This window comes from Chaetomium fimeti (genome assembly GCF_033439085.1).
Source record: "Chaetomium fimeti strain CBS 168.71 chromosome Unknown B0H64scaffold_2, whole genome shotgun sequence".
Taxonomy (NCBI): Eukaryota; Fungi; Ascomycota; class Sordariomycetes; order Sordariales; family Chaetomiaceae; genus Chaetomium; species Chaetomium fimeti.
Genome location: NW_026944330.1, coordinates 2,912,600 through 2,937,100, shown reverse-complemented (window position 1 = coordinate 2,937,100; position 24,501 = coordinate 2,912,600). Strand labels below are relative to the sequence as shown.

At 56.6% G+C, this 24,501-nt stretch overlaps 7 protein-coding genes across 7 annotated transcripts; 3 read left to right on the top strand and 4 right to left on the bottom strand.

Annotated features, from left to right (window-relative positions):
• Nucleotides 1-465: 465 nt before the first annotated feature.
• On the top strand, nt 466-1,194 carry B0H64DRAFT_439501 (uncharacterized protein; the record flags this gene model as incomplete). The annotated part of the gene is made up of 1 exon (XM_062806434.1): nt 466-1,194. The coding sequence occupies one exon, from the start codon at nt 466-468 to the stop codon at nt 1,192-1,194; it is 729 nt and encodes a 242-aa protein (XP_062662615.1).
• Nucleotides 1,195-1,523: 329 nt separating this feature from the next.
• Nucleotides 1,524-4,222, bottom strand: B0H64DRAFT_318659 (muts domain V-domain-containing protein; the record flags this gene model as incomplete). The annotated part of the gene is made up of 3 exons (XM_062800397.1): nt 1,524-2,617; nt 2,670-3,099; nt 3,155-4,222. The coding sequence occupies 3 exons, from the start codon at nt 4,220-4,222 to the stop codon at nt 1,524-1,526; spliced, it is 2,592 nt and encodes an 863-aa protein (XP_062662614.1).
• An 875-nt stretch (nt 4,223-5,097) lies between these two features.
• On the bottom strand, nt 5,098-6,121 carry B0H64DRAFT_90978 (membrane magnesium transporter-domain-containing protein). The gene is made up of 3 exons (XM_062808954.1): nt 5,996-6,121; nt 5,802-5,928; nt 5,098-5,745 (listed from the first exon to the last, which is right to left on the bottom strand). Exons 1-3 carry the CDS (start codon nt 6,012-6,014, stop codon nt 5,367-5,369), a joined length of 525 nt encoding a protein of 174 aa, XP_062662613.1. The 5' UTR covers nt 6,015-6,121; the 3' UTR covers nt 5,098-5,366.
• A 559-nt stretch (nt 6,122-6,680) lies between these two features.
• Nucleotides 6,681-8,450, bottom strand: B0H64DRAFT_316612 (uncharacterized protein; the record flags this gene model as incomplete). The annotated part of the gene is made up of 3 exons (XM_062800294.1): nt 6,681-8,024; nt 8,093-8,114; nt 8,296-8,450. The coding sequence occupies 3 exons, from the start codon at nt 8,448-8,450 to the stop codon at nt 6,681-6,683; spliced, it is 1,521 nt and encodes a 506-aa protein (XP_062662612.1).
• Nucleotides 8,451-9,743: 1,293 nt separating this feature from the next.
• On the top strand, nt 9,744-10,838 carry B0H64DRAFT_91011 (uncharacterized protein). The gene has a single exon (XM_062808957.1). The coding sequence runs from the start codon at nt 9,942-9,944 to the stop codon at nt 10,521-10,523; it is 582 nt and encodes a 193-aa protein (XP_062662611.1). The 5' UTR covers nt 9,744-9,941; the 3' UTR covers nt 10,524-10,838.
• A 375-nt stretch (nt 10,839-11,213) lies between these two features.
• On the bottom strand, nt 11,214-14,648 carry B0H64DRAFT_90984 (uncharacterized protein). Its single transcript, XM_062808956.1, has 6 exons — nt 14,528-14,648; nt 13,986-14,436; nt 13,808-13,902; nt 13,622-13,739; nt 13,458-13,556; nt 11,214-13,392 (listed from the first exon to the last, which is right to left on the bottom strand). The coding sequence occupies exons 2-6, from the start codon at nt 14,157-14,159 to the stop codon at nt 11,416-11,418; spliced, it is 2,463 nt and encodes an 820-aa protein (XP_062662610.1). The 5' UTR covers nt 14,160-14,436; nt 14,528-14,648; the 3' UTR covers nt 11,214-11,415.
• Nucleotides 14,649-15,032: 384 nt separating this feature from the next.
• On the top strand, nt 15,033-22,593 carry B0H64DRAFT_454769 (Ion transport protein-domain-containing protein). Its single transcript, XM_062807284.1, has 4 exons — nt 15,033-17,170; nt 17,232-19,613; nt 19,694-21,471; nt 21,547-22,593. The coding sequence occupies exons 1-4, from the start codon at nt 15,485-15,487 to the stop codon at nt 22,331-22,333; spliced, it is 6,633 nt and encodes a 2,210-aa protein (XP_062662609.1). The 5' UTR covers nt 15,033-15,484; the 3' UTR covers nt 22,334-22,593.
• The last annotated feature ends 1,908 nt before the right edge of the window (nt 22,594-24,501 follow it).

Here is a 24,501-nt window from a genome sequence, read left to right as displayed (position 1 = left end):
CTTGGTGTGTAACGAACGGTCAAGAGCTTCAACTCCCATCCAAGCCGCCCTTTCTACGCTTCCCACCACTCTTGAGGCACGATGCCTCCTCGCGCTCTCCATTGGCCGAGCCTCGCGCAAATTGAAGGACCCGGCTACTGTGGCTTGACCCCTGTCAATTGTGTTTCACTCTGGCGGCGCTGGGGACTTCTCCCCAATGGCAAGGGTTGATCGAGGATCAACGGCACCATCGGCACCACGAAAGGTTCCAACTTGGGAAATGCGGGAGCATGAGAGGATACAGCTGCGGCCTATTTTTGCAGTGCTCCCCGATCATGTCGCGCTTCGCGTCTCTCCCTTCCCTCCCGTCACTCCCTCACGGTCATCATCCGCGCGAGACCGCTCAATATCAGGTGTCCTCGTAGCCCCCTAAAGCTCACCGGCTAGTCAACGCTCTCGCCAGTAACGACCTCGCTCTTAGCAGCCATGGTTCTCGCCAGTTACATCCGGCTCGCCCTCGTTGGCGCAGCCCTCCTGTTCTCACAGGCCCAGGCATCGTTCGACTTCTCATCCTGCGCGGCAAACTGTGTTACTTCGTCCGGCTGTGACGCCGACAACGCGCGATGCATGTGCAGGGAAGCACGGGAGCTTCTGCTCGACTCGGTCATCTCGTGTCTGTTCTTCAACTGCAAGGACGACCTCCGCGATTTCGAGGTCGCCTTCCTCGACCCGATCGAGGAAGGGTGCGATGACAGCGACCGCGACATCCCCCGCTCCAAGCTCCGGGCTGCCGAGAGCCTGGCGAGCAGCTACATCGGCAAGATTCCTTCCCCCACGACGGCCAAGAGCACGGTGACCCCCCCGCCCAAGCCGACCAAGAAGCCAGACCCCACCACGGCAGAGGAGCCCTCGCCCTCGACGACGGCGACGACGGAGGATAGCGCGCCTTCAAGCACCTCGACCGTGAACAGGCAACCTGAAGAGTCCTCATCAACCACCGCCGCCGTGACTCCGGCCGTGGTACCGGATCCCGCCACCCAGAGCTCCGCCGCACCGTCCGAGTCACCCACGCCCGACGACTCTGGCTCCGGTGGCGGTCGTCCTGGCGGTGGTGATCCGTTCTCGACTCCCGGCGGCTCCGTTGGATCAGCCATTCAGCCGTTTTTTGCGTTGCTTGGGTTGCCCGTAGTGGTTGCCCTGCTGGCTTTGGAGTGATTTCAGTGGGGACAAGAAGGACATGCTTGTCAGGGGCTTAATGGGGTAATGATGGATGTGTACTATGTGATGAGGAGGCTATGGTCTATCCCGCGGCTCAGGAAAGAAGCCATGGTCATGTACGAAGATGTCGCGTTCTTTTCTTGTTTCTCGTTCTGATACCCCCGTCCATAATTGCCGGCGAATGAAGAATGTTTAGTTACCAATAGGGAGAAGGAGGCAGCGGACGCCACCAATGGCCGTCGTTTTGGAGACAGCAACATAATATCAAAGCAACCCTGCCCTCAGCGAATGCTGTACATGCTTCCTACGAGTGATTCCATAAACCATCATAGACGCGGCGTTCCTACCTCCTCTAGAGTTAGCATCCCTTGCAGCATTTCCCGAACCATCGCGCCCTCGCCTTGCCCACGGCCCGAATTCGGTACCTGCAGCTCCAGAAATCTTCTCGCAATGAGTTCTGCTTCCTCCAACTGTTGCTTGTCCCCCTCGGACAGGCTAGAGCAGGCCTCCACCAAGCTCTCATTCCTGTCCTGCAAAGCTACAACGGCTTCGGCCCTGTCGATGACATCTCTCGGGACATCATTCGTTGCCGCGCATAATACGCCCAGGCTTGACGTGCCCCGCCCAGGCAGCAGGTGGTAGAGGAAAGTGATTCGTTCATCTGGGTCTTCGGCGTCTGGGTCGAGGTGAACATCCATATGGGCAAAGGCGACATCCTTTCCAGGTCGAAGGAGGCCATTGTTGAAAACTTCGTGAAAATGTGTTCCGCCGATCACCTTGGGCCGCTCTACGCCCAGATCGAGAAGGTATGTGAGGTAGGCCGTAAAAAGAGCTGAGCCGCTCTCCGCCGTCGTGCCTTTTCCGAACTCGTCAATTAGAAGCAGGCTCCGGCGCGTTGCAAAGTTCATTGAGAACGCTGCTTGCTTCAAGTCCACCAAGAAGGCACTCTCGTCATTGACAACCGTCTCTCTCGTGGCAATGCGAGTGAGAATCCGGTCGGTGACCCCGATTGTCGCACGAGTGGCGGGAACATAGCTACCGGTATGTGCCAGGTATACGATGAGCGCAACTTGTCTCATATAGACGCTCTTGCCCGAGTTATTTGGCCCAGTCAGTATGAGCATAGACGGAGCTAGGCCCCTGGCTTCTTTTGAGCGTCCAGTGCCCTCACCGCCGGCTATTGTAGTGTCGTTGGGGATGTACGATGGTACGAGTAGTTCTTGAAGTGGGTGGCGCCCGCCAACAATATCAATCACGTTTGAGGAAGTCATTGTAGGAGCCACCCAGTTGTACTTGTCCGCGGCCAAGGCGAGTGCAAGCATGCTGTCGAGTTCTCCGAAAAGTTCAGATGCGCTGAGAATCGCCCCTTCGTGCTCTAAAACTGCCGTAGAGAGCGCCATCATCACCTCAATCTCCTCATCTAACACCAACGTTAGTTGCGCGACATTGACCAGGTCGCAGCTTAAACATACCGGCAATGCGAGAGGGCAGATCGCCATACTGCGAGTCGAGATCTAGCATGAGTTGATTTTTGTAGAATACCATATCGTCGCTTATAAAACACATCATCCACTCACCCTCGGGGTGATGCTGGCCATGGTACACCCCTTCCCCGGTGTTGGGGTCGAGGCTCACCGCGACTAGGAACCCCAACGGTGGCATGACTGTGCAGTGAAGGATAAATTCGGCAGCCTCCGTCGGACCCTCCTGCACCACGGACTGCTTCAGTTCAGGGAGCAGACGACAGACATCTGCAAACTCTCTCCTTAGTCCATCTAGGAAATCGCTTGCTCCTGAAAGAATTTCGGTGTAACCACTTTCTTTGGATAGTTGGAAGTCAATGGTTCGAATGATGATATCTCCGACATGTAGAAAGCGATTGACATCGACTTCGTTGCGTATCTGCGTGGGTTAACGAGCTTGACGACTAACCAGGGCTCGTAAGATGAACACTCACCCTGTCGAATATCTCGATTCCTGAAGCCCCTTTCAGTGTGTGAACTGACCGCTTCAACTGGGCGGAGACCATTGCGAACCTCAGCAACGCCTTCCAGTCCCCAACTCGGATGGATAACTGGCCCCGTATTCGGTCCACGCCCTTCCTGACATGGAGGAGCAACGTTTTGGTGTTTTTCAGCTTCCTGAGCAGCCTCCGCATGTTCCTCACAACCTCCCCATTATCGACGTGCAGAAGAGTCTCAATACTCCTGTGTCGTTCCTGAATCAGGCCGATATTAGTGCTTGGTCGAAGGAGTATTTGTCGTAGTCTCTTTTTGCCCTGCGCGCTAGAGGCTAAGGCCTGAAGAAGGCCAGTGATGGAAAGGGCCTCCTTTGCTTTAGGTTCGGAGCTGTTTGAGGAACGTGTTTGTGGGTTAGGGTGCAGTTCCGATTGCAAGATTTGAAGGGATATCAACGAGTCTCCGTTTACGAGCATCGTGTCTGTAGATGTGTTCATCTCGATGGATCTCACCAAGAACTGGAATGTTCCGTTTTCCTCTTCTTCTGAGGATGGACCCTCACCCTCAGTAGTTCTTCGCCGTTCAAGATCGATCAGGACTGCCCCGGCGCAGCCGATCGACAGGCAGCTCTCGAGATTGATCTTCTCGGAAAGACGCATGAGCTTGTTATGGACAGAAGAGCCAATAGACTGCACGGGCTCCTCCTCCAACGCCAGGACTTCGATAGGGTCAGGTCTTGATGGCCCCTGGTCAGCCTTCGCTAGCGCTTCCCTTCCAGCTTCATAGTCGAACTGGGCGGAAACGATGTGTCGTAGAACGTATGCCCCTTGCCCGCTGCATGAACCCTCATTATCGTCAAACCGGTGCGCATCCCGCTCAAGCAGCTCGATCAAATCGCCGGGTGCTCTGTTCGGTATGATAACCGAGGTTGGTTGAACATGGAGTAGAAGTGTGTCGACAGCTTCAATCCCCCCCATGGGGATGTCCTCCTCAAGCACCAGTGTTTCGTCCATGGCAATATAGTAAGCACAGCCAACCTTGTCATCTTTGTCCACATCAATCGCCATGATGACTTCGCTCAACGTGTCTTGGTCATAGTCGCTGTTGTTCCGTTCATTTGCCGCATAGACGGGGCGCATACCTAGGTCCACCGTTGCTCCGGGAGCGGCCAAGTGTGGGTGGTTGGGTGAGGCTTGATGATTATATTGGCCCCTCGTTCCCGGAAGCGAGACCATGGACCCGCCCCGGACCCTGTTGGTCCTGTTTTCCGGTGACAATACGTCGGGAGCCCGCGAGAGGGCAGAAGGGGTAGAGACGACGCTTGAATCTCCATAGCCATGTTTAGGGCGCGCCAGGAAAGTTGCAGGAGAGCTCGAGCGGCTGGAAAAGGCGCGGTTACGGGTCGCACTCTTCTTGGAACAAGACCTCTTACGGCGAAGTGCTGGGCGGCGGGAAGCTGTTGGCGGACGATGAAGAGTATGCTCCGAGTGGCGAGAATCCGGGTAGAGAGACGAAGACGGTCGGTTTAAAGGCGGTAACGGTGTTCCGGACCGGGATGACGAGACAGATTGTGGGCGCGACTGGGCCGGGGACGAGGGCGAGTCAAGACTCCGGGGAGAAAGTAGATGGGAGGCGGTCGAGTAGACGCTGCGAGCACTGCCGTTGGCCGGCATGGCCGCTGACAGCCCCGTCAGGCTAGGTAAGGTAGTCTGGGTCCAGTTACCAGTGGTAAAGCTGCGAGCCTGGAGTGCTGCGTATGCTAGAGACTCGGATTAATTACAGCGGAATGGAAAGCTGAAGAAGGGAGGGGATCGGACGGGCAGGCATTTCATGAAAGGTCTGAGAACCTCAAGTTGATTTCTGATGCATGAAGAAGTGAGTTGGCTCAAATTCCCGCCGTGGCAGGTCAAGTAAGATTAGGAACGTGGAAGCGGCTTCCCAGTCCTTCAGCCAGTAGATCCCGGTACTGGGTTAAGGTAATGCTCATCGTGGCGCGATATGGAAGCAGATTCGGAAGGCGCGGCCAACTGGGAAATATCAGGTGCAACTTCCCAATGCAGACATTCCAACTGCGGCGGCGAGAGCTGATACAATTTAGGGGACTCGGATTGGAAACAACTTTAGGTAGGTGAAGTAGTCCGCGATGCCAGCCGCATGATCTCATGGACGGCTGAAAAGATAACGAATCATTGAATTCTGCAACCTGGGGTATCACTGCCCTTGTTTACCATCGCCCTTTTGAACCCACTCGGCGAACTCCTTCCGTTGTTTCCGAATATCCACGAAGTTTGGCCGCGACTCCAGAACACTGAATGGATTGCCCATATAGTCCTTGTCCACCGCGCCGGCGTTATCGGTGAAGCCCTCCTCGCCTTCCCGCTCGATCTTCCCGGCCCAGACGCGCCATTCGAGCGGCCGCAGCGGGCGCGTTCCTAGTACCAGCCCCAGGAGGATTATAAAGGTTGAGATGATTGTTTCAATTATTATATCCACCGGGAGTGAAGTGGCAGCCGTCGAGGACGAAGTTAAAGTAGCGGCAGTGGCGGCTCGGATTGACTGGAGTGCGGTATGCTCGCGCGCCGAGTAGCAGCTTGGGGGATTAGTTAGAGATTGAGATTTGGGTGATGGAAAATTAGGAATTCTTACGCATGTGCGAGCAAAAGGCTTCCAAAGGCCGTAATCGTTTTCGAAAGCAGAGTCATCGCCGTGTTTGATGCTTCCTGTGCTTGTGGTCGTGATGCTCCGAAGCTCCTTATGACGATGATTGGGGATGCTGCAGGAGCTTAGGCGATGCTATCGAATTGGGTTGCATCGGATTGATGGATTATTGAATAGCTTACCGAGTATGCATATAACCATAGTATAACCCGTTATCCGCTATCTGCCACTTCCTGGGCAGCTTATGCGCCAGTGACCTCGTTCACTCTTGCCGCCGTCAACTGCCTTATTGTTCCACTCGATGTGTTTTCTCTCATTTCCTCTTTGCACGGCGCTCAGAGTTGGTAACGCGCCCCCGGGAATGAATATCCCTTGTCAGCCTTCGAATTGCTCATCATCAAGGGCCGCTCGCGGAGATGCAACAAATAATTTCCGCTGCACTGCCGAGGTTGGCTTGTACAAAGGCTTTGTTGGATGACCTCGAGGTCAAAGCAATTGAGCGCAACACGGCGGCGGTGACACACAAGGCGCAAGGGCGGAGAAAAGCAACAGGGCAATCTCATAAAATGGACGCAAAGCTAAGTTTTTCTCTGTTGTCTATCTCAAATTCCAAACGCCCTTACCGTTACTTTCCCCAAAATATGCTCTTGTCCAGAAACCCGCCGGATCTCCCAAACTCCAAGACCCCATCCAGATCCCATCCAGATTTCAATGCCCTCTTCACCACCAACGCCAACGCTCCCCGCCCATGAACCCTCAAGATGAGGCATTTACAATACTATTTCATGATCACGCTATTTCCTCTTTGCCGCTTCTCGACTAGTCTCGATCTTCATTCCTCTCTTTCATTTCCAGACGAAACAACCATCAAGGCTCCGTCTTCGGTTCCACCCAGCTCGTGTCGAAGTGCGCGGTTTCCGGAAGAGGCTCAACCTGCCACTCGCCTCCCAGATATTGGGTCTGCTGCTCGAGAGATAGGGGCTCTTCGAGACCCATGAAGGCGTTCGAGAACTGGCTTTCAGTCTCGGCACCTGCCGTCGACTGCGCCGTGTGCCAGGCCTGCTGTGTCATACCAAGGCCGCCATCAAACATAGTCGGGAGGGTGTTGAAGCCGCCGTTATCGAACAGGGCGTCGTCTTGCTGAATCAGTGATGGGTCTATCCGATGTTCGAACTGAGGAGCATGATGCGGGTGCTGCTGGTGCTGATGGGGCTGCGATTGATGGATGGGCTGATGTTCGACCTTCTGGTGGTATGGGTTGAGGTCGTAGTGCGACTGCTGCCCGGCGTGCGTCTGCTGGAAGGCCAGGCTCGGCGACGGTGTCCTGTGAACAAAGACGTCGTCGACACCATGGTGCAAGTGTCTCTGGTGCTGGTTCCGCTGCGGTTCATAGTACTGCCCCTGAAAGTCGCGGTGGTCGTATGGGCCTGGCAATGGCTTTCCCGGACTGAAGTCCAGGGCGGTCGACCTGGTTTGCTGCGGCATGCCCATGGTGTGCATTCCCGCGTACTGGCTCGGGTGCGGATGGGTTGCCGCGTACACGGAGCGGCTCGGGATGTAGTCGCTGTCGGCGCCGGGTGTGTGTGTCGCTGACCGCATCCGAGAACCAGACCTGCCGGACCAGTTATAGTCCTCCAAGTCCGACCCGTCGCTGCGCTCGTCATAGCCCCCCTCATACTTGGGCGGAGGTTTGTGCGGCTTCGCCGGGGTGAACTTGTAATTGGGATGGGCCTTTTGGTGGTTGTCGCGCTCGGTGTCCGCCCACGACTTGAACTGCTGCCGGACATGCTCCGGTTCCAGGGGCCAGCTCATACCGCACACCCGGGACACGATCTGGTGGTTATGCTGGGAAGCCCACTCCTTGGCCCGTTGTTGGTACGCCTTCCGGTACAGCATGAAGGCATTCATCGGCCTCTTGACCCTGCCAGGGTTCTTGCCTATCTCGATCTCCTCCCGCCGTACGTCGGATGATCGCTGCACATACGACTCGATGTCGGCAACCGGTATCAACGAAGCCTTGGTCAGCTCGCTCATGGGTCTGTCTAGCACTGGCAAGTTCTTCGGTGGCTTGGCCCGTTCCTTCTTCTTCTTCATGGTCGACTTCTCGATGCGTGTGCTTCGGGGGCCCAAGACCCTTGAGCTGCCCCGAGTGCTCATGATGTCCGACCCCCGCGATGGCGTTGGAGGTGAAGTTGCTGGAGTGTTGTACGGCTGAGCAAGGTTCAACAACTCACGTTAGCACCTCCGCTGCTTATCTAGCCGGCAACCTCGTCACTTACCTCCGGAATTGGCCCATAGGAACTGTTATCCTGCGGGTACATCGCCTGCTGGTGATATGCGTGCTGCGAACACGTCAGTCTTCTGGACTTACACCACCTGCAATATCTTTCTTACCAGATCGCTAATACCTCCGCGTTGTTGATACACCACCGACGTGTCAATTCCGTGTGGGTGATGCGCCGGTGGTCCGGGTGTGCCGTACCTCGAACTTGGCTGCGAGTGGGCTTGGATGGGGTCGGCGGGAACGGCTTTGTGGGGGTATGCCGCCGATGCGTTGTGTTGCAGCAGCTCGTGGAACCCTGATGGGAGCGGGTCTCCCCTGGTTGGCGCCGGGGATGGCGGCGTATGGCGGTCCATTGTGGACTTATTGGCTTGGCTTTCGAAGTGGTCTGCGTGAAGCCGCAAGGGCGCACAGTCGATGATCCCAGACGCTGAAGCGAGTTGCGACGTTTGGTTGGATCTGGGGCTTGCTCCTCAAGTACAGGGTCGGCTCTGGGCGACGCTGGTGGGGTGTTGTTGTTGACTTTTGGCTTTCGGGGCGGGCAAGTGCTCTGCTTACAACAGAAATGGCACGCTCTGGATATGGACAATGGTGTTGAATCGTGAACGGGCAGCCGATTGGAAGCGGAAGCCGGGGCGGACAATCGGGCAAGGATTGGCGAGACCAGCTCTTGCAGCAGTGCTTCGCGTGGATGGCTTGACGGGTATCGCCTGGCTGAGGACTGTGGACCTAGCGGCGTTAGGAGGCGGCTGGGCTTGGGTTGGCGAAAGGTGTGCCGAATGGATGGTACGGACCCTTTTCAAGGAATCGATCCTTGGACTCCAGCAGCCACGTTGAACCTTTGCAATGCGGACCACACGTCTTCTAGGTAAGATCTCTTCAACCTCACTCCGGCCAGCGAGCGGTGTCTTTCCCTTAGGTTAACCTTGGTGGACTTTGCTATGCAGGCCAGTCCTCCGCGGAATCGGTGCTGCCTTTCCAGAGGCGACAGTGAAGCTTCTTTTCTTTGTCCTGTGCTCTTCGGCGACAGGGTTTGCGACGCTAGAGTGGCAGCCGGTTGATGGTCTCTCCTCTTTACCGCCTCAATGAACGTGGCAGGTGGGCTTTGTCTCGGGCAGAATTTCATGAGGCGCCGGGGGAAAAAGGGAAAGGGGACCGGCCTTGTATTTGTATTCTCTTTATTACAGTCCTGCCGCTGGCCAAAGGTGCTGCGATCCGGCGTGCAGCCCCAGTGGGTTGACGCATTCGGAAGCCAGCCAGGTCAGCAGTGCAAAGGCAGAGTCTGGATGGCGGCCCCCGGGAACCCACCCTGCACCGCCTGTTGGCAATCCATCCGTGTTCGGTCGGCTCAGGAGACCCGAAACTGTTGCATGGGCCCTACGGCGCCGGAGGCAGCAAGCCGTCTTCTAGGGACGAAAGAAATGCTTAACCCCGGCCCAGCAGCCAGTTGAGCCCCTTCTGCAACAAACCACCCCGATATGGCACCTACGACCCCCGTCTGCCACGCTCTATCTGGTTAGTGCTCCACATGTTCACGCCGAGAACCGAACCAGCCAGCCCTCCCCGAAGAGCAACGAGGACTCGTTGAGTTTCGCTCCGGGTTACACAGTGCCACGATAGTGATGCAAGGCTGATTGTGCGAGGTACCCGAGACTCACTGGAATGTGGGCGGGTACATCCCGGAAACGGTTCTCTTGCTCTTCGCCATCGCTAAATCTCCGGCACCTGCCGAAGTGGCTTCCATCTTTCTTTGACTGGCAGCTCTAACGCGCCTTTGACGTCTGGGGGTTGTCATCCCTCCTGAACGCCGTCCCGCCCTGCACCCGTGACCGGGAGGCAACTCGCACATGTGGGACGGCTGGGAACAGAACCCGACTGCCGCCAGGTTTGCGCATGTGGGATTCTGGACAGCCGGTTGCTCTCTCCTTACTGCGCCCTATGTTATTCATGGCCAAGCCGTATCGTGCATTGCATGCATGGTTCGATGCAACACGCATCTGGTTGGCCATCTACCATGCAAGCCGCGACGGGTAGCCGCATTAGCCTACCACTGTTTGAACATCGATTTTGACAGAAAGACAGGGGGAGACCAATGGGTCCGATTGCTCGTGGCTCTTTGCAGCTGCGCATCTGGACACCCAGGCCCAGGGGCACTGGATCTGGGCCGTGGTACCCTTGGGCTTCTATTTTCTCCCTTGCGGCTGAGTGGCGTTCTTTGGACCGGGCTTGCTACTTTGGGTATGTTTGCTAGAGAAAGAGGAATTCAAAACAGCCAAGGGATCGCGGGTTTACCCCACGGGTTAAAAAAAGGGACGGCTGTGCTGGCAAGCAACAACTTGGGCCAAAGACGAACCCGTTGGGGGAGCGACCGGGTGTGGCGCGAGTTCATTTCACCTACCCGACGGCGACCACTCCTAGCCGTTGTGTAGGAGATGGCGGTGTTGCGTACCTGGCGGTCTACCTACCCTGCATATCTGAAATCTGCGACCTCCCGGCCTGCCGCCCCAATAGTAGCCTCTCCCGCCCTTTCCGTTGGCACGCAATGTTTCTGTTTCGCATCTCCAGGCGACTAGGTGCCGTGCCATGTGCTGAGTCCGATTTCCTGTCTCAAAGCCCAGGCCAACTGTTCGTGTGCCTGGAGTGTAGGTGCGGCTAGCTGTGAGATATCACTTGTCACATTCTGTTCGAGACACTACCCGGGCGCCTCATCCCACCTCCTTTCGCTTGGGGGAGACAACCGCCACATAAGGTAATCGGCATGGCTGGATGTAACTCAACAAATGTCGTTGGTGGGTGGGTAGGCCATTGCGGTGTTGGTGATCGGATCTTCCTCGCGTGTTTAGCCCGGTTTTCTCTACGAAGATCGTGTGCCGTGTTAGATACAACGGACCGGTTGGTTGGTTGGTTGTTGAGTCCATAGCGGGCTTCCGGCGAGGGGTGAGATTAGGGAGATATCAAATAGTGCTCGACAAGCTTTCCGGTACAGTGGAAGGGGACCTCAATGGACGCACTGGCGGGCGGTTAGAATTAGGATTACGGCCCCCAGCGAGTTAATCTGATGACGCTGAGGCGCTCCCCATATCAATTTAGCAGCGCTCCCCATATCAATTTAGCAGCGCTCTCTACTCGTCTATCATCTATATGCTGTGATTGCCCCGCCTGCTCATGTCACGCCTGCAAAGCAAAATATGCCTTAAAACCAAAACCAAACCCTGTTTCCGTAGGATGCAAGAATGCCTGCCCACCAATACCATTAACTTCCCAAAACCGAAACAACTCATACCATCTCGCTTGACCAATCAGTTTATTTCGCGGTCCAGATCAACCTGACTGGGTATCCGGCCGGGGGGAACTTGATGGACCCGGCTTGGGCGTCTGCGTGCTTTGCGGCGGCTGCAGAGGGGGGACACGGACCGGCTCCGCAGGTTTGACCGGAGGCGTCAATACCTGTTGCCGCGGGGAGGGAGACAGGGCCGCCACAGGCGGGAACACGGCTGAGGGGGGGTGAGTCGCGGCACCGCTGACCCCTCCGTTGACGTGCTGTTGGCGTTTGGGTGCGGGGGGCGAGTGCTTCGTGGGTGACAGGCCGCCGCTAATGGGCGGCAGTGGCGAGGAGCCGGACGCGGCATGATCGGATCTGGCATCGCGGGACTGAGCGGGGGTGAGGTGTGGCAAACCTATCGGGGACGCAGATGTCATGCTGCTAATACTCTCCGCAGAAAATGAGGAAGCTAGCCCGTTCGAGGCCGCGGGAGTAGGCGCAGAGGTCTTTGTTGGTGGGGAAGGGGGACGGTGCGGTTGCTTTGATGGCGAAGAGCCGCCACTCCCGCTTCCGGCCAGTGTTGAAAGAGCGCCGTCCAACAGAACCATTTTAGCAACCGATCCCGTCTTTCCATCGTCACCGCCGGTCGGGAGGGTTGCGGCCAGATTGGGGGCGTCGGATTTGACCGGCTGTCGTCGACCTGGCGGCAAAAGACTCGGATGCGGTGACGAGAAGGGGTTGCTCCCCTGACTGACTGGTGATTGTTGGATTTGACCAGGGCCAGTTACGATATCGTTCGCCGGATTGCTGTTTATCTTTTGCTCAGGCAGATCAGATGCGGTGGCCTGTACGGCTCGGAACGCCGGTGCAGGCAGTGGCTCGGGGCCACTGAGCGAATTTGATGGCCGTGACTGAAGATCAACGACCAGCTGCGCTTGAGGTCCTTGAGATGTCCCTGCGGTTTCCTCGACGGGCTGTTTGCTGACAGGAGATTCAGGCGCCTCATGGCGATTGACCTTGAGCTTGATCACTCGAGAGCGCGGATCATCTGCTGTCTCCTCTCGCCGGCGGCAGGAGTTGCAAACGAAGTGGAAATCCTCCTGATCTGCTTCCTGTTCGTCGATGCCCAGGCATTTACTATGTTGCCAGGTGTTGCACTTTTCGCATGCCACGCTGTGTGTTCCGTCGTCGATTTGGCCGTATACCCCGCAAACACAATCGAAGATCCAGTCATCTTCTTCCTCTTCGAGTTCTTGTAGAGCCTTCTTGTTCCTCTCGATCTCCGCCAATCGTCGCCGCTCTGACATGCGAGCGGAGGCATTGCTCGCCTCCTTGCTGTCCTCGGACAGTTGAGCAAGCTCCTCCTCGTGTAGCCGGCGGCGACCCTCTCGTTCCTTAAGTCGTTGTTCCCTCGACATCAGTCGGCTATCCCTCTCACGCTCCATTTTCAGCCGCTGCTGCTCTTCTTTCCTTCTGGCCGCTTCTTCATCGACTCTCTTCCGTTCTTCTTCACGGGTTCGCTCCTCCACCTTCTGCTGTTCCATTTTGCCCGCAATCCGGCTTGACCTCTTAGCATACGCCATCTTTTCCAAGCTGAGAAGCTCCTTTTCCCTTTGCAGCTGTTTCCTCTTTCTGGATTCTTCCTGCTTCTCGAGGATGGGGAGGAGATGATCTTGAACTTGGTCTCGCAGAGTCTTCTCGTTGGGATCCTTGGATTTCTGAATGGTTGACAGAAATTCGCGGACTTCATCAAGAGTGACAGCGATGCATTCCCATTTCATCCCCCCCAGACCGTCATCTTCTGGTTCGGCCTGTTCGGCGGCATCGGGAGCCTCATCGTGCGCATCATCAGCATCGCTCGCGGCCCCGGACGAAACACGCCGTCTTTTGCTCGACCGTTGTGCAGCTCTGGCCTTTTTCGTGTTGCTCTTAGGTTTCGGGGGAGGCGGCCAGGCATCGGTTAGGCGATATAGGCGGTTGTCATCGAGAACGAAGTAGGTGCGATCGTGACGGTCCCAGCCGTAAGGCTCGATGCGCTGCATAGAAGTTAGTATAGGGTCCGCGCTTGTGCATGCCAGGTCAAGTGACGTTGGTGACGTACCCAGTTTGTTTGGTCGGTGTCCTTCTGCTCTTCGGTTTTCTCCCGTAACCGCTCTGGGTTCACCATGATCAGTTGCGTCATCTGGTGAAGTACTCGAATCTAAGTGCGGCACTCCGTCAGTTCGAAAATCGTGGTGGATAGTTTCCGCGGCCGTAACAACATACCTTGGTGAAAACGTCGAAGTCTGCAAACTTGGCGGGTACCTCGGCAGAACCGAAAGGGTTTTTCTCCGGCGCTTTGCTAAGAAACTGCCTTCTTGTGTACTCGTCGAACAACTCGTGACTGCGCAAGGTTAGAAAACCGTTCAGTAAAGTGGCAGTGGTGGCATCGGGTAGGCGAGCGGTACATACGTCAGGCCGCGGTGCGAAGAGAGGAACTTGAGGAGACGAAGGCCGATATCTTGGAGCGCTACGGCCCCCGGTTTGAGGCATTCTGCTTCAAGATCCTAGCGCAAGTCGCCTGTTAGCAACCCCTCCATTTGTGTCGGTCATAGCGTTATCTTAGGGGCCGGGAAGGCATGCAACGCACTTCGATATCGAGATTATCGTCGAGCTTGAGAGCTTGGCCGAAGAGCAGGATGAACTGAAAAAGGTTGGCGAATTGCCACATGTTCCTGATGCGATGTAGCATGGATGGCTGCGCTGAGCCCTGGGCATTGCCAGAGCCTAGCTCCTGCGAGGAGCGCTTTCGGGTTGGCGGCATCTTTAGTTCACTGCTTTGCGCGTGGTGTTTGCTTGATGGGCGAATGCGACGGGTGCTGCGCGCAGTTTGATGGTGGATGCGACGGGGAATCTGGAGCTCAGGAGTTGGCAGGAATTCGCCAAATAGAAAATAAGTTCATTGCAAAACTCCTGTCACTCAAAGAATACTGCGATAATGGGCGACGACAAGGGGTTGCGAAATTGTTCCTAGACAAATTCCTTGTGGGGAGAATCTTGAACGATGATGCAGCGACTGGCAGATCGCGTTGGTTCAATGCCTGCCGAGCCCAGTCAGTCAAAGTCGCGGCGCGGTTAGGCAAGACGCGACGGGCCCCGCATCGACGATACCGCCCCGTTTGTTGCACTTACTCGAAATCTCGATAATTGCCTTTTGTGTGCCATTCCGGTGAGTGTGTTCAAACATCGGTGGAATTCTACGAGACCGAGAGGCACTGCCATGATTTCTTTATTTTTAATCATATCGAATTACCCATGCTGAAAAACCTATCAACCTGCTTTCGATGCTGCGAGCTGGACTCCGTTGTTTGTTCCGCAGCTTCGTCACCATGTTAGGTTCTTGGCGCCGCCTCTCTGTCTCGCCGCAGAAAGGTACTTGTTCGTCGTGCATGACGACTTGCGGATCAGAGCGCGGGTGCTAAAGACGTTTCAGAAGTGTGAGAGTGGGGCTGCCGTTGATCCGTTCGGCGATTGCGGGGCGATACTGTGTACCTGGGGTTTGAGATTTGAGAACCAGAACTGGAGTGCGAGAGCAGGGGACTGCAGCGAATGAAACCCCAGGTGTCCGTATCTCACGGTGCGCCAAGACACTGTAGGCAGTGCTCTCAGCTTTCCATCTTGGGATGGGCTGAAGCGAAGTTCCCCTGCTCCCTGCGTGCCTGCAGCACCGTATTCATACAAACTCCAGATCCGTATTTGCGGCGCAGCCAGAGACCAACTTCGCCGACCTTCCCCAGACCGATTGCCTCCTTCCCGTCCCTTCTCTCGCTGCTTTGCCCGATTTGCCGCTGCCTGCGTCGCCTTCGGTGCCCCTTTGCGACAATCACCCCCGACGCACCTCACAATCCGACCCGAACACGCACCCGCCACCCGCCACGCCCAGGTAGCTTGTACTGTGTATGGTCAGCAGCGAGGCCACCCGATCTTTGCTTACCATCTACACCCCTTAGACCACTGCCCGCTACGCGCAGAATGCCCGATTCGAGATCCGGCTGGCACACTCCGCGACTGTGTTAGCGCATCGCGCGCTGACATTTGCCGACGAAACCAATCAACGACGGCGGCCCGGGCTCCGTTCGATCCATCAACATGGCCGGGAACGAGAACACGCCGCAACCGCCCCGCCGAACAACCTCTGGTTTCTCGCCGGATCCCCCACAATCAATCCCCCTCCGAGAACTTCAACGGCCCGGGGAAGCTGACACGGACCATGGGGCGGGTTTTCCGGGCGGCGTCGGGAGCGGCGGGACGGCTCAGGGGGGTTGGCAGCAGCACTCGGGAGCAGGAACACGCCATGGAGCCGGGGATGCACCGTCACCTATTGCCATGTCGGCAAACCTGCCCGGGTTCTCGTCATACTGGGAAAATCCGTATCCGCATGCCGATGACGGGGCCGGCGCTAGCGGCGGCGCGTCGCCCATCGACCGCATGGCCCTACAGTTTGCGCTTCCTCCCGATATATATCCACAACAGCCCAGGTCCCAGCTCGAGCAGTATATAACCTCCGACGACGACCCGTACCGAACCCCCCACGCGTACTTCGAGGAGCGCGCCGATACGGATTCCCTCGAGTCGGATACAGTGCCTTTGAAACCTGCAGCACAGCCTATCGGCCGCCTGGATGCCCGAGACGGCGAGCCGTCGCCCCGGACCAGTTTCCAAACCGTATCTGATTTGGGAAATACACCCTCCCGCGCCCGGAGCGCCCAGATGCTCGGTTTCGACCTGGAACCGGGGTTGGCATCCAACCGCCACCGTAGCTATGGGGATCATCTTGCGCCCACAGACCGGCGCCGGTCTCGCTCCCCATCAACCGCCGGAGCTCTGTCTAGAGCGAGTTCCATCATGAGAGCCATGTCTCAGCGCGTCGTTATGATTAGCGGAGAGGGTGACCTAGTCGATCAGGCAAACCGGCGGGATCGGTCGCGCTCGCCGAGTCCCGATGGGCGTCATCCATCCCGTGTGTCCGGACCCATGCTTGTTGATACCTCGTACCCCTCGCAGATGTTCCCCACGCCAGCCGAGAAAAGACCCGAGTCTGATTATTTTCAGCCTGAGCCGCCACTCCCCATGCCTCGGCGGCACGGCCCGCTCCCGAACCCTCTGAAAGGGAACTCGTTGGGCATATTTCCTCCCGAAAACCCAATACGGAAACGGCTCTGTGATGTCCTGGTCAGCCCATGGACGGAGCCGTTCATCTTGGTCTTGATTGTTGCCCAGGCAATCCTGTTAGCCGTCGAGGCCGCTCCGGACGTCTTCGTCGCGGGAAATGGCAGACCCGAACGCTGGGGCAGTACCCGAATTGACTGGGCCATCCTAGGTCTATTCATCATCTTCACTCTCGAGATCATAGTCAGGGTCATCGTGTCTGGTCTTATCATCAACGCGGACGAGTATGCGCCGGTCGGAAGCAAGCGGAGATTGAGAGAAAGAGTGACCGAGCAGTACCACGCCATCTTCAAACCACAGCGCCAAAAGTCAGTTAGGCAGCCACCGCAGGAGCAGCAGTTTGTGCCCGCGTTCCAAAGGTCCTTTACAATGATGCACGGGATGCCAGGCGAGGTTTCGCTCAAAGAGCAGCAGCGGCTTCACCTCGCGCGCAGGGCATTCCTGCGCCATGGCTTCAACAGGCTAGACTTCGTAGCCGTTGTCGCCTTTTGGATATCGTTCGTCCTCGGTGTTACCGGCTTGGAGAGCCAGCATAATGTCTACGTTTTTCGTATGCTTAGCTCCTTGCGCATCATCAGGCTGCTCGCTCTCACAAAGGGCAATCTCGTCAGTTGGCTCCTGCTCTTCTTAACTCACCTTGTGTCTGCATGCTAACTAGCCGTTGCAGATCATTCTCAGGAGTCTTAAGAAGTCTGCTCCGCTTCTCGTTCGGGTTTCGTTTCTAATGGGCTTCTTCTGGCTTCTCTTCGCTATCATCGGCGTCCAGAGCTTCAAATCCAGCCTCAGCCGCCAATGCACCTGGATCAACCCCGAGGATCCCACCAACTTCGCAGCCGCTTTCACGCCAGACCTGTCCTTTTGCGGCGGCCACGTGAACGCGACGACGAACAATACCGAACCCTGGGTTTCCTCGCCAACGAAGAACTTGTCTCCCGAGGCCCTCATCCCCGGTGCAAAGAATGCAAAAGGTTTCATCTGCCCAAGGGGGTCCATTTGCCTCCAACAGGACAATCCGTTCAACGGCACGGTCAACTTCGATGATATTGGTCATTCGCTCGAGCTGGTCTTTGTTATCATGAGCGCCAATACTTTCTCCGATCTCATGTACTACACGGTGAGCTCGGATTTTCTACCGGCCGCCCTCTTCTTCGGGGCCGGTATCATTATCATGATGCTCTGGATGACCAACTTGTTGATTGCCGTCATTACCTCATCCTTCCAAGTCATCAGAGAAGAATCCAAGGCCAGCGCTTTCACGGCCGACGACGAGCCGTCCCTCTTTCAGACGAATATGGAGAAGATTCCGCGAAGAAAGTCGGCGTTACAACGAATAGCCAAGAAAACCTCGTGGGTTTGGGTGGTGGTCATTGCGTATGGCCTCTTCTGCCAGGCATTACGGAGCGCGACCATGTCAGAAAGCAGAGAAAATTTCATCAACGCGTCCGAAATTGTTGTCACCAGCCTTCTCGATGTCGAAATTCTCCTACGGTTCCTCTTCAGCCTCCGGAGGTTCCATCACAAGCCGCGTAATCTAGTCGACCTCGGGCTCGCCGTGATCACTACCATCATCCTTATTCCGCCCATCCGGAACTCGGGTCAGGTGTACAATTGGCTAACCATCTTCCAAATCATCCGAGTCTACCGCGTTGTCCTCGCCATCCCCATGACAAGCAAACTCATCGAGCTGGTGCTGGGGAACGTCACGGGTATCGGGAATCTGATGGTGTTCGTCTTTCTCATCACGTTTCTGATGGCGATCTTCGCTTCGCAACTGTTCCGGGGCCAGCTGCCGGCAACAGACGACGACGGGGAGTTCTTGAGGATTCCGTTCAACACCATCTATAACTCGTTCCTCGGCATGTACCAAGTTCTCTCCAGCGAGAACTGGACCGACATCCTGTACAGCGTTACGTCGTACACGACCCATCTGAACACAGCCTGGATAGGCGCCGTGTTCCTCATCGGCTGGTTCATTCTCTCCTACTTCATTCTCATCAACATGTTCATTGCTGTCATTCAAGAGAACTTTGACGTGGGCGAGGACATGAAGCGCCTAGAGCAGGTTAAGGCGTTTCTGCAACGCAGAGAGCTGGGCAGCTCATCCAATCTAGCGCTGTCCAAGGTTTTCGGTTTTGGCAGATCGCGGAATCGAGCCGATCCGCTCGACCAGACCACCGGTGCGGGAGTGGTGGACATGCTGTTCAAGGAGGGATTTGTGCGCGAATTTCTCGACGACGCCCTGGACGAGCTGCAAGAGGCCCAGGGGGACAACCAGTCGCAGCATCCCGGTGCGAAAGGCAGAGCCAACAACGGGTTCCTCGCTACTGTGCAGGAAAAGGTGGCCTCGATGTTCCGCGCGGGGGAACCCAACCCATTCTATTCCAACGTTCGATTTGGCGGAGCCATCTCCACTCTCGATCCCGCACAGTTGGCCCGTCAAGCGGTGAACTCTACCGCCGCCCGGCGCAAGGCGCAGAGGGAGTACCTGATGCGGCATCCTACCTACAATACCTCTCTCTTCGTCTTCAAGCCGCGGAATCGCCTTCGCCGTCTCTGCCAGAAGCTCGTGGGGCCCGGTCATGGAACCGAACGGTTTGACGGTGTTCAGCCCAACAAGTATGCCTGGTACACGTTCTCGGCCGTCGTCTACGCGGCCATCGTAGCCATGGTGATCCTGGCCTGCGTCACCACGCCGCTCTATCAAAAGGAGTACTCCGAACGGCACCCGTTCAGCCCACTGAACTGGTTTGTTTGGACTGACACGGCCTTTGCTATTGTGTTTACTGTCGAGGCTCTCATCAAAATCATCGCTGACGGCTTCTTCTGGACCCCCAACGCCTACTTCCGAAGCACATGGGGCATCATCGACGCCATCGTACTGGTCACTCTTTGGATCAACGTCGTCACCCTGTTCACCAATGCCGGAGCCATCTCTCGAGCCGTCGGCGCCTTCAAGGCTCTCAGGGCACTGCGCCTGCTTAATGTCAGCGACAGCGCCCGAGACACGTTCCACTCCCTCATTATCGTCGGCGGTTGGAAGATCCTCAGTGTAAGTCACGGTCTCGCTTAAATGCCTTCATGAACGATGGAGAAGGGGGAAAGTGTGCTAATCTACTATGCGTCGCCCAGGCCGCCTTCGTCTCGATCTCGCTCCTGATCCCTTTTGCCATATATGGGCTGAACCTTTTCAACGGAAAGTTGATGGCATGCAACGACGGCGAGGGGATCGTGAACCTGGACGACTGTGTCGGCGAGTTCAACAGCACACCCTTCAACACCGACTGGCCGATGCTCGCTCCGAGGGTTGCCCAAAATCCCTTCTTCAACTTTGACGATTTCGGATCCAGCCTCTTCATCCTCTTCCAGATCGTGAGCCAAGAAGGATGGACGGATGTATCATTTGCTGTGCAGGCCATCACCGGCGAAGGGCTCCAGCCAGATGCTGAGCCGCCTTACGGAGCCCAGGGCAACGCTTTGTTTTTCGTGGTGTTCAACCTCTTGGCCACCGTCTTCGTTCTCACTCTCTTCATTTCGGTTTTCATGCGAGGCTATACGGAACAGACGGGAGTGGCATTCTTGACCGCCGAGCAGCGGTCCTGGCTGGAACTGCGCAAGATGCTCCGCCAAATCTCACCGTCCAAGAGCGCTTACGATGACAAGAAGAACAAGTGGAAGAGGTGGTGCCATAAACGCGCCATCGAGAAGCGCGGCAGGTGGTACATGGCCATCACCACCGTCCTTGTCTTGCATTTGATCCTGCTCCTCACCGAATATGACGCCGAACCCGCTCTCTTGACGCACATCAAGGACATCTGTTTCCTCATTTTCACTCTGATCTACATTGCCAATCTCATCATACGCGTCTTCGGCCTCGGCTGGACACGGTTTCGAAAGAGCTCTTGGGATCTGTTTTCCCTTCTGGCCGTCACGGGCGCCTTGGCCACCTCGATCCTCTTCCTTACGGACAGGGGGGAGGTCACATACATCCAGCTGCACAAGTTCTTCTTGGTGGCGCTGGTACTCATGCTCATTCCGCGGAATGACGCGCTCGATCAACTGTTCAAAACGGCGGCGGCCAGTTTGACGACGATAGGCAGCCTGCTGGCGACGTGGATCGTGTTCTTCCTGGTGTTTGCCATCGCGTTGACGCAGACATTCAGCCTTACGCGGTTCGGCAACGAAGAGAATGCCAACATCAACTTCCGCACCGTGCCTCACGCCCTCATCCTCCTCTTTAGGTTCAGTTGCGGAGAGGGTTGGAACGAGGTGATGGAGGACTTTGCGCAGGTCAAGCCTCCGTTTTGCGTCGAGGGCGACACGTTCTTCGAGAGCGACTGCGGCAGCACCGCGTGGGCTCGGGCGCTCTTCATAGCTTGGAACATTATCAGCATGTACATCTTCGTCAGCTTGTTCGTGTCGCTCATCTACGAGAGCTTCTCGTATGTGTACCAGCGGACAAGCGGCCTGGCGGCAGTCGATAGAGACGAAATTCGGCGTTTCAAGGAAGCCTGGCGCAGCGTTGACGCGTCCGGCACGGGGTTCATCACCAAAGACGCGTTTCCGCGGCTCCTCGGTGAGCTGTCCGGAGTGTTTGAGATGCGCATCTACGATAACGACGATTCGGTGCGGGCTATCCTCGAGGACGTGCGGAACGAGAACGACGCGGCCAGTATCAGACATGCGTCGATCGTCAGCAAGAGCCAATATCAGACGGGTGTAGACCTGAAGAAGCTAAACGAACGCCTAGCCATGATTGACGTTGCCAAGGTCCGCGAACGTCGGCGCCGGTTCAACATTTTCTTCGAGGAGGTTATGGTGTCAGCGGACCCTGAGAGAGGCATCTCGTTCACGACGGTGCTGATGCTCCTGGCGCATTACAACATCATCAACGACAGCAAGAGTCTACGGTATGTCCCCTTCACCGGTTTTGTCACGAGAGAAAGAAATAAGAAAGAAGATGAGCTGACATGTGGAAACAACAGACTTGAAGAATTCTTGCGTCGCAAACTGCGCCTCCAGCGCGTCGAAGAAGAAGTCCGTAGAAGGATCGTCCTCGGCTTCTTCGACATGCTCTACTACTCACGCCAGTTCAAGCGGCACATGGAAAAGAAGCGCGCCGGGCGCATGACAGCAATTCCGCAGCTCGACATCCCAGAAATTCTGGTGGACAACGAAGAGCGCAAGGGCGAGGAGGGTGGCCAGGGCGGCCGCGGAGGCCAAGCGCAGCAGCAGCAGCACCCTGCGGCGGCGAGCCGCAGCCGGGCCAAGTCCAGCGCGGCGGTCACCACGCCCGTCTCGGACGCCGGCGGCGGCCTGCTCTCGCCGTCGACGAGCCGCGCCAAGTCGCAACACCGCAGCTGGGCCGGCCTCGGCGCCGACCTGTCGTCCTACGACACCTCGTACGGGCACCCGCTCGCCGGGCCGCGGGGGTCCCGGCCGGCGGCAGCGGGGACGGGGACGGGGACGGGGACGGGGACGGGGACGGGGGCGGGGACGGGGGTGGGGACGGGGGCGGGGACGGGGGTGGGGACGGGGGCGGGGGGGCCTTCCCGTCAGTCGCAGGGGAGCACCTTCAGCTTCGAACTGACGGAGCCGGGGCTGGTGGCGGGCGACGATGCCGACGAGGCGACCAGCCTGGGGAGACGCGGGAGCTCGGTCGATCCCTCGGTCGTCAGGGATATGTTGGACAATTCGGTGTGGGTGGAGAGTCTGAGGAGGAGCGCGACGAGGAAGAGCGGGTGGGGGGGCCCGTCGGGAGGTTTCAAGTGAGGGTTCTACTGTGGCAGTGGTAGTGGTGGCGGGGTGGTGGGGGTCGTGGTGGTATCATGCAAGAACTGGCGTTTGGTAGCACCCTTACCGGGTGTTTCTGGCTTTATGAGCGATGATAATGGGGGATGCATCATTTTTTCTTTCTTGGACGGGTCAACTAGCGGGTAGCGGGCCCGGTCGTTGCAAAGAAAGCACTGGCGCTTATTGGGGAGGGATTCTAGATTTCAGTGTTCCAAGCAAGCGTGTATTGGGGGGAAGGCATTGTGTAATTCTAAAAGAGCGGTTGACTTGGTTGAAGAAGCCAATGTGGAGCAGATATGAGCGAATTCGTGGATAGGAGGAAGGGAGCCCGGGTGTGTGTTGACGCGTCTCACATTTCCGTATGTACAATACAACCTACCCAAGGGTGGAATGAATGTGGTGTGGTGATGTTCAATGTCTCAAGGGCGAGCCAAATTCGAGACTATCACAGCAGAATCACTGCATGACAGTTTGTTTCAAAGCAGCAGGAGTGATGGCCGCCAAAACTTAGCATTTCCAAGAAAGACAAAAAGTAATATATGAACAAAGCATGGATAGGTAGGTAGGTAGCAAGTTACGGGCCGACGAGAGGGTTTTGAAGCCAGCCTCGACCAACAATGTTCTAGAAGCTTAGAAGAAGAAGTGTTCCATGGCCTGCAAGATATTAGCGTGGCGAGAATGAGGGCTCGAAACAGTCGTGAAGGGGCTTTCCCTTGATTGTTGCCCCTTGATGTGTGCAGGGTCCCCATTCTGAGCAGGGCCCTCGCCCACCTGTAACGACGATCAAACGAGCTCCCCAAGTGTCATTCGGGTGGATCCCTGTTCAAGGCCTGTTTGGTCGGCGGGCGCACAGTTCGATCGACGGGCTTCAACGGTTGATATTTTGGGTCGTCATATCAGGGGCGGGGACGCCATTACTCAGTTTTATCAGAAGCCTCGAACCTCCAAATTGATGTGATGAGTATTGAGAGGGTGCAAAGCAGTTCTAGCCCCGTCATTTTGAGGTCGCCATCGCCTCACACAAAAGTGGGGGTGTTTCATCGTTACTCGCTTGGCCCGCAACTCACCCTCCTGCCCCGTGCGTTTCTGGGCATCTTGGCCAAGAACTCTTCGGCCACATCCAACAACACGAACACATCAACGACATGGTCTCGGCGATCATGTCACTGCATGCCGTTCAGGGCCAGTTCGCGGCCCATTCTACGAGTACAGCGGTGGTTTGACTGCTGAGGATCCCCCCGTGCTGCGCTGGCGATCGCGGCGAACGAGCAGCCGAATAAGGCAATGTTCTCCCTGTCTGGGTCTCGCCTTTCCAGGGTACTCGGTGCTTCGGTGCTTGGTGTTGAGTCGGGTGCTTTGGGTCGCGGGGCTTTAAGGGACGCCCTGCCCCGCTCATCCTGGGGACGCATGACGGATGCTGCAGCAAACCCATTCATCGCCCCTGCCTTTTTACTGCGTCACCTCACAGTAGCCCTTTGTTTCCCTCCCTTCCGAGCCGGGCTGTGCCTGCATTGTGCTCCTCTTCCCCCTTGCAGCCCGCCCTTTGTTTCTAACCCAAGTCAGTTCCGACCCGACTCACATCCATCCCCTGTCTGGCACGGGGCACCCCCTAGCTGATTCCCCAAGCACCAACTCTCGTTTGATACGAGACTTGCACCCCGTCTCTACTTAAAGTAAGTGCTCATCCTCCTCGGCACGTTTACCGGGTCCCGATAATACTCCATCCTACTCAGGCTCTTGGGCTTTATAGCAGGTGTTGTCGCTGACGCGGACGAAGACCAACAATAACTACAATCGGCATATCCTCTGCCCTCTGATCGGTGCCACGCATAGATCGTCCCATCTTTTCAAGAACGTTACCACACCAGTCTTTCGCTTCTACACCGTTTGCCATTCGCCCCTCCACGGACAGGTTTTCCGAGGAACACACTTCACTTCTTCAAACGACACAGGCTGTGCCTTATTTTCCACCGCTCGACTTAAGCCGTCGAACTAGACTTTCTACCTCGCCCACGCGAAACATCTTCATCCCTACCGCCATCATGCAGACCTCCCGCTTCCAGACCATCACAGCGCGCTTCTCGCCGCACAATATCCGCACTTCGTTCCGCCGGTCCATGTCGTCTTCGTCGACATCCTCGCGGGCC

What these genes read in the sequence shown, in the direction of transcription:
- B0H64DRAFT_91011 (XM_062808957.1), top strand. Translation starts at nt 9,942, where the DNA reads ATGTGGGACGGCTGGGAACAGAACCCGACTGCCGCCAGGTTTGCGCAT.
- B0H64DRAFT_454769 (XM_062807284.1), top strand. Translation starts at nt 15,485, where the DNA reads ATGGCCGGGAACGAGAACACGCCGCAACCGCCCCGCCGAACAACCTCT. An exon ending in GCGGTTGGAAGATCCTCAGT is followed by an intron (nt 19,614 to 19,693) that starts GTAAGTCACGGT and finishes TGCGTCGCCCAG; the next exon opens with GCCGCCTTCGTCTCGATCTC. An exon ending in AACGACAGCAAGAGTCTACG is followed by an intron (nt 21,472 to 21,546) that starts GTATGTCCCCTT and finishes TGGAAACAACAG; the next exon opens with ACTTGAAGAATTCTTGCGTC.
- B0H64DRAFT_90984 (XM_062808956.1), bottom strand. Translation starts at nt 14,159, where the DNA reads ATGCCGCCAACCCGAAAGCGCTCCTCGCAGGAGCTAGGCTCTGGCAAT. An exon ending in ACGATAATCTCGATATCGAA is followed by an intron (nt 13,903 to 13,985) that starts GTGCGTTGCATG and finishes GACTTGCGCTAG; the next exon opens with GATCTTGAAGCAGAATGCCT. An exon ending in ACACCGACCAAACAAACTGG is followed by an intron (nt 13,393 to 13,457) that starts GTACGTCACCAA and finishes ACTTCTATGCAG; the next exon opens with CGCATCGAGCCTTACGGCTG.
- B0H64DRAFT_90978 (XM_062808954.1), bottom strand. An exon ending in AGCCTTTTGCTCGCACATGC is followed by an intron (nt 5,746 to 5,801) that starts GTAAGAATTCCT and finishes TAATCCCCCAAG; the next exon opens with CTGCTACTCGGCGCGCGAGC.